The sequence below is a fragment of the Pelmatolapia mariae genome, linkage group LG5, assembly GCF_036321145.2.
Source record: "Pelmatolapia mariae isolate MD_Pm_ZW linkage group LG5, Pm_UMD_F_2, whole genome shotgun sequence".
Classification (NCBI taxonomy): Eukaryota; Metazoa; Chordata; class Actinopteri; order Cichliformes; family Cichlidae; genus Pelmatolapia; species Pelmatolapia mariae.
The window spans coordinates 7,990,450-8,000,972 of NC_086231.1; the positions used below are offsets into that span (position 1 = coordinate 7,990,450).

At 36.8% G+C, this 10,523-nt stretch overlaps 1 protein-coding gene across 1 annotated transcript; it reads left to right on the forward strand.

Moving 5' to 3' along the window:
• The first annotated feature begins 4,685 nt into the window (after positions 1–4,685).
• Positions 4,686–9,252, forward strand: LOC134626938 (monocarboxylate transporter 1-like). Its single transcript, XM_063472841.1, has 4 exons — positions 4,686–4,902; positions 7,269–7,412; positions 7,533–8,306; positions 9,017–9,252. The coding sequence occupies exons 1-4, from the start codon at positions 4,686–4,688 to the stop codon at positions 9,250–9,252; spliced, it is 1,371 nt and encodes a 456-aa protein (XP_063328911.1).
• The last annotated feature ends 1,271 nt before the right edge of the window (positions 9,253–10,523 follow it).

Genomic DNA, 10,523 nt, shown 5'->3' on the forward strand with positions numbered 1-10,523 from the left:
TATTCAGTCCTTATTATTTAATTCCATGATGACCATGAAAGTATAACAAAATCATTCATCATTCATTAAGAAGCTGTTGAGGTATATTTTTTTAAAGCAAGAAAAAACAATATATCAGTCTTGTAGAGAAACTAAAAGTTTGTTTGATTTTTTTATTTTTATTTCTCATATTATGGCAATGATGATATGCTATGTGCCAGTTTATTGTGAGATGTTTCTCTGAAAAAGTAAAAACTCCTCTATTAAACTTCATGTGGGAACAAAAACTTAATTGTACATTGTTCAAGTAATGCCATGTACATGGCTCAAAGTGAAAGGATGCACTTAAATGTTAAAGAAAAAGTTCCTCTGTTAAGAACTGTGTATTCAGCCTTTGAAGGAAACTAGCAGATACAAATTTGAATGCCTTTGTCCCCAAATCCATTTCTATTCCTCACACTGTGCTCCTGTGAATAAATACCAACCCAGGAGAAAACACTGAATTGTAGGTGTTGCTCTATTGCATCCTCTGTTTGAAAAGCAATAAAAAGCATTGGAGGATGAAAAATGAGGTGAACTACACAAAACAAGTTAACAATAAGAAATAATGTTTCAAGGGTGTCAAGAATTTGAAGGCACTTTGGAAGCACATGCTGTTTCAGTAACCCAGTGTACTCAGGCCTTTCCTGTCCCAAGCCCTGATACAGACTTATAAATAGTTCCTCAGGGAATCTGGAAGAAAGGCTCAACAAGGAATGACACAAAAGTCTTTCTTTCAGGTGGCTGAATAAACAATGTCTGTCATATTTGTAAAATTGATTTCCTATAAAATTCAAGTGAATGGCACTGATAACAGCATCTAATCTTCTGGAGTGCAGACATTATTATATCCTCTTGGACCACATACAGTCATGGATACTATAGAGTTGTGCAGTATGCAGGGCCTTAGTCTGACCTTGTGTGTCAGCTCAGCACATGACAGAGGGGTGGAGAAAGCACCGTAGGGGCATGGCACTACGTGTTGCATAGCCAATAAGATCTTGACTGGCCTCACCATTTAGCACCGTTGTGTCCAGATTGTCCAGCTGTTTGATCTGGGCACTGAATGAACTCTACTTTATTCAGAGGAAACAGTGACACTGTTGAAACTTGTAGCCTGGCACCGACCCACTGATTTTTTGTGGACAGTCTGTGAAACAAATGTAGTGTTTCTTTTTTGTATTTTTTTAAATATATATTCAAAGCCACTCAGTCCGATTCTGTGATGTCTGCACTGTGTTAACGTCCCTCAGAGACTTTATCTGCAGAGCTCATCTGTCCCTGTTCAAGAGCTCCTGCTAAGGTAAGATCCTTGATATACATATAATATTTGCCAGAAATCATTTTTAAAATAATTACTTCAAGAAGTAGTCTGTTTCCAGTTGGATATTCATAAAAAATGGATTGCTTTGTCAATGTTATAACAATACTTATTATGTGAGAATGCAATTTCCCTGAGCAAATATTTAACACATTATTTTCATCTATAATTAAACAGACAAATTCATTTCTGTCTAAAATTGGTACTAGAAAGCTGGGGTCAGAAAAGGCCTGAAGCGGGCAGAATGAATGAAAAGTCTTCCGCAAAAGAGCCCAATTTGGCACAAATTTAAAATTGTGTGGTTTCTCAACCATATTAAAGGTACTTTCTTTTTTATTTTCATTATTCTTAGTTTGACAATTTAATTCAGGCAACATATGGGTACACAGAGCTGAGACTAAAATGAATTACTAAGAAAAGGAGATACATTTACCAAACTTAATCTTATGAATTCAAATTAAATCAGTTGAGCCTCACATCTTTAAGCACAGACACCAAATCCTTTTGTATATCTGCTTGATGTCCTCTGCTGAGCCCACCCTGCTTTGTGCTGGTATGTGTGTTGTCAAGTGGCACTTTCAGGCCGCCCACTTTGGCTACTTTATTTAGACCTTTACAGCGTGAGGGGAGTTTGTTTTTATGCCTCTGCATGTTTGTCTACTTCTTCCTGACTTGAATGAATTGACTCTGCAGTTTTTACTGAATTGTTTGATATTTTGCTCTTTATTTTAGAGCCAGGCAGTCAATCCTTAGTGAGAACTTATCTGTTTTATTCATTATTTCTGCAGATTTACTATTCTATCCGGGGGTCCTGACTGTCTTAACTTGTTCCTCCATTTATCATTTAATGTCAACTGCTGAATTTTTATTCTTTAAAAATACAGATAGCACTGTCTCTGTTGTAAGAACATTTCCCGGCATATTATCCTGTTTAAGAGTCTAGACTTCATTCAATCTTTTTATTCCCTTTTCTCGTAATTTCGTAGTTTCCAAAGGGAGAAGGCTCCTTGATCGATTAAAGGTTAAAAAAAATTTTAAAAAACTTTTACACTTAACCTAAACAAACTCAAATTTTATTGTTACCTACAGTGTATTGAACAATATTGATTTTAAAAGTAGCATTTATTAAGAAAGGCCAATAAAATATGTGGTGCACACTTAGACATTTAGGCTTTGTAAAATAATATTGCTGTATTGTGGTCACTTCATGGAAAAATCTGTGGGCTGTCATGATGTTATTGGTAAAACATGATTAACTTTGATATGAAGCTATCCAATGGACAGGTAACATCAAACAACACTGAACTTTCTATGGATATGAAAACACAAGATTAAACTGGAAGCAACACATTAAAAAAGAAGAGAAAATATGACAAAATATATATCTATTTTGAGTAGAAAACCAATACAGTTACGTTTTCTAATGGCGGCTGGAGAGAACATCATCAGAGTACAGAGCTGCAGTTAGGACACCTTTTTGTTTCCATGTTTGTGTCAGTTTGTGTATGTATTTGTCAGTGGAGAGTCTATGGATAGGCTTTTCAGCACAAAAGTTTTCCCATGCAGCCCTCCCAAAATCCCAATTGCATGTTTCTAAACATAAATGAATACTCACTGGTTGACAAGTCGGCCAGAACATTGAAGTATGAAAAGTACAGACAGTGTATCCACAGTGCAGTTGGTTGATGGACCAATTTAATGTTCCTCAAAAACAACAGTCATTTAGCATTTTTACTTGCATAAAAAAACAAATACTCTTTGTTAGTGATAACCAATAATGTCACACACAACTTATTTCTTTGATATGCAAAACTGATTTGATTTAGTGGCAGTGTAAGTTCTTATTTCTCTCAGTGTATTGCTGCTGCAGGATAAAGAAGGAGGCACATTTACAGCTGCACAGCAGATGCTAAAATCCCAGCTCAATAACAAAAGTTCTTTAAAACATTAAATATTCACTACGTGCTGCACACAACTGGTTTATCCAATAAGTTTTCAGAGTCCTAAACCAATTCATCAACCAAATCAAGTCCTCCTTGGCTGAAAAACGCTACATCATCAGCCATTCCAGAGCGTAGCCCTGAGCTATTGACCAGTCTGAATTCAACCTGTGTTCGTGGTCTGATCGATGTTCTCTCTGGATAGTCTCCCCTGTGTAAACAATACAGTAAGTTGTTTGACTCTGCAGATGGACTCGTATTCATCATTTCTAAAGTGAAACTGTGTGAGATCAGCAGGTGGGAGTTTAGTAAATGCATGCAGAGATCAATTCAAAGCAAAGCAAGGCCAAAAATGCCATGTTTAATCTTGAACATAGTTATTAAAGTTGGGAAAATAATTTTGCAACATAATGAATCTTTTCATATACACATGTGGTATCGTCAAAGCAGGGTTACTCAGAAGTTATAGGTCGGTATAGAAGGTTCGTACTGTATAATGCATGACAAAGCTATATGGTGAAGTGGCCAAAAGGGCTGGAATTGCCAAAAGGGCTTCCAAAGAATAGAAAAGCCTAGCTAACGCTGAGACCAAGGAGCATGAAATGCATGAAAACATTTTGGAAAAAGGAAAATCAAATCAAGACTGTGAGACAGTACCTGATTTGTATTTTTTCTAGTTTTCTAAAAACTTATAAAAAAAAAGTAACATTAACTTACTGAAGGTTAAAAAAAATAAAAGCAAATGTTTATTTGATAAACACAGTGTGAAAATGTGAAAATTACGCCTCTGGTAGAAAATTTGTTAGTTTGATTTTCCTTCTTCAAAAACTGCCGTGATAGGCAATGCCAAAGTAAAATGTACTAACAATATTACTAAACAAGAGAGGTGAGCCAGAAACAAAACCACTGCTGGTGTTTGGAAATACTGAAAACATCAAATCTGAGTTCTGTTTGCAAGGTCATATTTGTTAAGATCAACTTGAATACAAAGTTGATCTATTGCTGACGCGTTCTAGTCACAAAACTGATATAAGAATGTTTTGTTGATGTCAAATGTTTCAAAGTTGAGGACAAAACATCAAGTTCAAGTAAAAGAGGACACTAAATTGAACAAAGTATCACAAATGACTGTGCAGCTGTATAAAACGGGAAAATATTTTGTTATTTTATATGTTTATTGATGGGTTGAATATTTATTAAGCACTTAACTAAATAAAGTTTTTTCAGCTTGTTTGCCAAAAGTCTTCTGTATTCTAATTTATAAACACAAATATATATATTTTTAAAGTGTTTTAAGAATTACAAGCAACTAATCAAAGGACTTTCTCTGTCACTTTGTTCTCTCCTAAACAGTCATCGTATCTGTAAATACCTCTTGAGTTTTAAGAGGAGATTTGCGAAGAACAATGCCGCCAGCCGTCGGTGGTCCTCAAGGTTACACACCACCTGAGGGTGGCTGGGGATGGATGGTGGTGATTGGAGCCTTCATCTCTATTGGCTTCTCCTATGCATTTCCCAAGTCCATCACTGTCTTCTTCAAAGAGATTGAGGTGATCTTCAATGTGACAAGTAGCCAGGTGTCCTGGATCTCCTCCATCATGTTAGCCGTCACGTACGGCGGAGGTGAGCTACAGTACCATCCAAGACAAGCAGCTGAAATCAATACCCAGCTCTTAGCATGACCATACTACATTCATTCCTTTAGTGTTCTGTTCCAAATAAAAAAAAAATCACACATCATCATAATTACTGTGCAGAAAAATTTAAACTGGCAAAACAAAAGTTCAAGTGTTCCATTGAAATGCTGTTGCAATTTGCAATATCTGTCTCTGGAGCATATGAATGAGTTTAAGCCTTGCACACCTACCCATTCTTTTCTCTTGTGCTTTGAGACTGGAAGACCACCAGGGGTTTTGTTTGTGTTCTTGCACTGATGAGATGAATGAGACACTTCATGATGTCACTCCGGGCTGGTCAATCAGATGATGATAAAGCCCTTTTCAAGCTCACGATAAATAAACAGAGAGAGATCAGAGTTCAAAGAAGTCCTTCTTGTCCCAAAAGGCCATCTCCTCTGAAATCAAAACACTGCTGTTCTCTTTGCTCTAGTGTGTGATGAACTGGAAAAATGATGACTTAGGCATCTAGTCTCAAGGAAGCTTCGGGAAAGCTGCTTTAGTGTTCCAAACGAATGTGTGAAGTGGGAAGTGTAGCTCCATATAAAATACACTGTCAGTCAAATTTTATACATGGGGCTATGTGTAAAATTGTTTGTAAGATCTGCTAGCAGTAAAATAAAATTGGAAATATGGCCTCACTCAGGTAGCATTACACTGTGTGCATAATGGTGAACATATTGCATCAAAACATCCCAGGTGAAAACATCCCAAGAAACCAAGGTGCCACATGTCTGTTATTTACTCTGAGTATTAAGTTCCTAAGGCGAACAAAACTTCACATTCAAGTTAAGTCCTCATTACTGTACAACAGAAGTATCATGTTCCCCATGGAAGAAATCAATGCTGCTTATTGTTCAGCAACACTTAACAAGCAGCTGCTTCTGGAGAGTGACATTCAGGCATGCAGGAACAATGGTTAAAGGTTATTGAGTTACACTGTAACAGCATCTGATTGTTCTCAACTTGCCTCTGTCTTTACCATGGTGTTGCTTTTTATTTGTAACACATAATGGACCAAAGTGGATGTCTGTTAATCACTTCTTTTTGTTTCACTTGGCTCTTAGAGCCTCACATGCCCTAACAAGTTATGAGCTGCAGTGTCTTAGTATACGTGGATATGTGTAACTCCCTCAATTAATGCAAATGTTTGATGTAAATATACACAGATGAAGGCAAGCTATGCATAGTAATTGAGAACAGAGAATAAGCAAGGCAATGTTTGTCAGCGCCGTGAGCAGATGACAGCTGAGCCTCTTGCCATCTCTATGTTAAACATTCAGAACACATCAGCGGGAGAAGTTCATTAACGGCCCACTGTTGCGTACCTCTGTACTCCTTCAATTTTTGATTCATTATATTCATAATATTCTACATTGGTTTGTCTCCAACCTTTTTATCATAAGCAACCCACCCTGCAACGCAGAAGGAAAGAACTCATTGTTTGTGAGGAGACTGCCTGCATTACAATTTAAAAACCCTTTGTCTTGCACCGTGCTGGCAAATGAGTCTGGACAACCTCTAAACAAAAACTGTCAGTTTCCATTTGGGTTCATTGGGTAGTGCAGAGATTTGGCAGGAAGGCAGAAGTGTCTTCCATGTGGATCCTCATACTCATTTAGGCTGGTTGTTACATGTCTTAGATGGAGATGGTGTTTTGCGACCCGAGCCCTCAGTGCATTTTAGTCATTTGTCTACTAGTCATAGCAATTTTCTTGAGCTGATTTTGAATCCAGTATGCATGAATCTTAATAAGCTGGTTACTGTTTGCACAGTCAGTCTTTCTTTCTCTATATCCAGTATCAAAATCTAATATTTATATATGTTATATATATATATTTATATATATAACAGAAGATTCAGTGTTATTTTAACCCCAATGTACACACCAGTGAGAAAATCACCCCAGTACACTCACACAAATACCCCCACCCGCTTGTCTGAGCTGAGATATTTCTAATGATCATTTCAATTGTGTTTGGAGTACATTAAAAAGAGCTCCAAAACAAATTATTCTTCTGTCAATTTTTATGAATATCTGGATCAAATAAATGATTATTTCATTGCAGCTTTTGTGGTTTTTCTGACAGATCGCATTATTAATGGCTTGGGAGCACATCTACTGCAGTGCAGCACTGACAAAACTGATTGCTGAAGTTGTTTGAATTTGCTGAGACACAGCTGTGGCACTAGAGCCCTCTGGTGGTTAAAATTAGAATTGTGCCTTTGAATAGATGAAAAACATGTAGCAATATGATATATATGCTATATTTATATATTTACTATATTTGTTCTTTGTTTCTTTTGATTCAGGTCCAATCAGCAGCATCCTGGTTAACAAATATGGGAGTCGTCCCGTTATGATGGCTGGAGGATGCCTATCAGGATTGGGCCTCATTGCTGCTTCTTTCTGTGAATCTGTTCAAGCACTCTACTTTTGCATAGGTGTTCTTGGAGGTACCTAGTTTTTAATATTTTCAAGTTTGTTCGTTGCTAACTTATTTTTTTCATGCACTGTTGTTTTTTCAAACACTGTTTCATGCTCATTTTTATACATATTTTTACTGAATCTTTCAGGTCTGGGATTGTCCTTCAACCTTAACCCTGCTCTCACAATGATTGGAAAGTACTTCTACAAGAAGCGACCTATTGCTAATGGGATTGCCATGGCTGGAAGTCCTGTCTTTCTTTCTACCCTAGCTCCTATTAATACTTGGCTCTTTGATCAGTTTGGCTGGAGAGGAAGTTTTCTGATCCTGGGTGGCCTGCTTTTCAACTGCTGTGTTGCAGGTTCCCTCATGCGACCTATAGGACCAAAACCCAAACCTGCAGAGAAGACCACAGAGAGGAAGACTGTGTTGCAGACCATTAACAGCTTTATCGACCTCACTTTGTTCAAGCACCGTGGCTTTTTGCTCTACATAGTGGGCAATGTTGTCATGTTTTTTGGCCTATTTGCACCGCTGGTGTTCCTCTCTAATTATGCCAAGAGTAAAGACATTGCCAAAGAGAAGGCAGCTTTTTTACTGTCTATCCTCGCTTTTGTTGACATGTTTGCCCGACCCTCAATGGGCATGGTAGCTAATACCAAGTGGGTCCGTTCCAGGATACAGTACTTCTTTGCTGCTTCAGTACTGTACAACGGCGTGTGTCATGTCCTAGCCCCAATATCAGAAGATTATACAGGCTTTACCATTTATGCCATCTTCTTTGGGTTTGCTTTCGGCTGGCTGAGTGCAGTGCTGTTCGAGACGTTAATGGACCTAGTCGGAGCGCAGCGTTTCTCCAGTGCTGTTGGGCTTGTCACTATTGTTGAGTGCGGTCCTGTATTATTAGGTCCGCCGTTACTTGGTGAGTACCCCACTAATGATAATAACTACTTACTATATACTTATATACTTACTATAACTACTTACTATAAGTTTACTAATACACTTGTATATATAAAAGATTGAAAGTTAAGCCACTACACAAGTGCTTAATTTTATTTTTTAACTGGCTAGCAGAGGGCACTCCTTGAGTCGCAATAAGAAGTGCAACTGTATAAGAAAATGGCCTTGTTGGTCACTCGATCTTTTACTTCAGTAAAGACTTCGCTTATAGGTTTATGGTCTCAATCTCTAGTTTCAGCTGTTACACAACACAATATTGTCTTCATTTTGTAATTTTGATTTAGACTGCTAGATTATCCATCCATCCATTCCAGCAGTCACTGGGCGTGAGGTGTGGTCTCCCCGGACAGGTTACAAGCCCATCACAGGAGCAACACATAGACCCTTACACTGTTCCTCTAGAATAGACTATCGCACATTATGTCATTGAGTGTAGTACCTTGTAAGTGAAAAGCCATGAGCATGTAGGGTCTGTAGTTTTTCAGTCAGTACCAGCCCTTGCGCTACTATCAAAACACACAGAGGGTAACAGCTAAAATATCCATCTGAACGATTACGAATGTGAGTGCACAAACCAAAGGGTAATGTCATGGTGAAGACTTCCATATTTTATATACAGTTTATGCACAGAAACAAATTATCCTGTATGATGTCGTTTTGTCTTCACAGGGAAGTTCAAAGATGTCTACCATGATTACAAGTACACCTACCAGGGCTGTGGGATCATCCTCATAGTTGCTAGTGTCTTCCTGTTTGCAGGAATGGGGCTGAACTATCGGCTGCTGGACAAAGAGAAAAAAAAGGAGGAGAGGAGAGGAGTGGTGGGAGTTGGAGAACAAAAGTCCAACAGGGACAATGCTGCCAAAGAAGTGGCAGAAGCTAGGAATACAGAGGACACTGTATAAAGTCCTGCATCAAGTCAATTTACAACATGGGTCAATTTGTTGTCCTTAGTGAGGTAATTTTTCATCAAAGGAAACATGCTTTTTCAACAGGCAACAATAGCATTAATTACTCATCAGTTTGATTATGCATTGTTTTTGAAGTCCACCATAGAACTCATAGCCACAATTATTAAAGTCCTTTAAACACAAATACACAATCCTCATTAAATATATACCTCTTATATTTGTACTTAAACCTCATAAATATATTAAATAAGCGATTTAAATTACTTCTGTCTTATTGGTAATATCATTATAACATTTTTTATAACTTTATCTCCTTTAGCATGTTAACCTTCTGAAATGTACAATTACATAATGAAAGTGTTTTGCTCTTGTTTGTTTGTTGTTACCAGTAGAAAGATTTATTTTTAAGAGACACTTTCTCTTTTCTCACTTCTCTCTCACAACATTTATAAAGACAGCATAAGCTTTCCAAGCACATCACAGCAAAGTGCAATATTTTTAACTTTTAGAAGTATCACCCATGCCACTTTGTTTATTCCATAAGCACATTCATTCTCATTCTAAATTCTTTTAAATGTTATTTTTTTCTGGTTCGTTGTTGATAATGCATTATGCCAATTATAAAATAATTCTGATGTTTAGCTGTTTGCCTTATGATGGTAAACATGCCACTGACTGCAAAAAAACAAAAGGAATTTTGTGAAAAAGTCAAATAAAAGGCTGTTTAACAAGGATGTAATACTCCACTGTGTCTTGTGTCTTTTTTCTTGAATCTAAGATAGAAATATGGTAATGTTTTTGTTATGTGCTGACATAATTTATTTAAAAATTTAATCTTAACGTCAGCTATAGTCTTCAGGAAAAAAAGAATAATTCTATATTATGATTTTGTTTGTAATATTTGTTGCATATCAGTTTTGATACAAGAGTTCAGAGAATAATTAATATTCTCCACTATGTACCAAACTGATTGATGGTTTCAAAGATACAAAGTGCTGTTCTTATATGACATATATCACCTCCAACTGCATATCTGTGCTAAATTAGACTGAAAAATTATCTGTGTATAAGTGATACATCCCTTGACTATAACGTATTACCTTCATTTTTCATTTTATAATATAAAATTTTGCTTTATTTTGCCAATTGTACACATTAAATATTAATTAAAGGGACACAGCATCCGCCCACCAAAAAACAACTTAATTTTGTGTATACCACTGCTACCACAAACATTATTATATTATTATTATTATTATTATTAT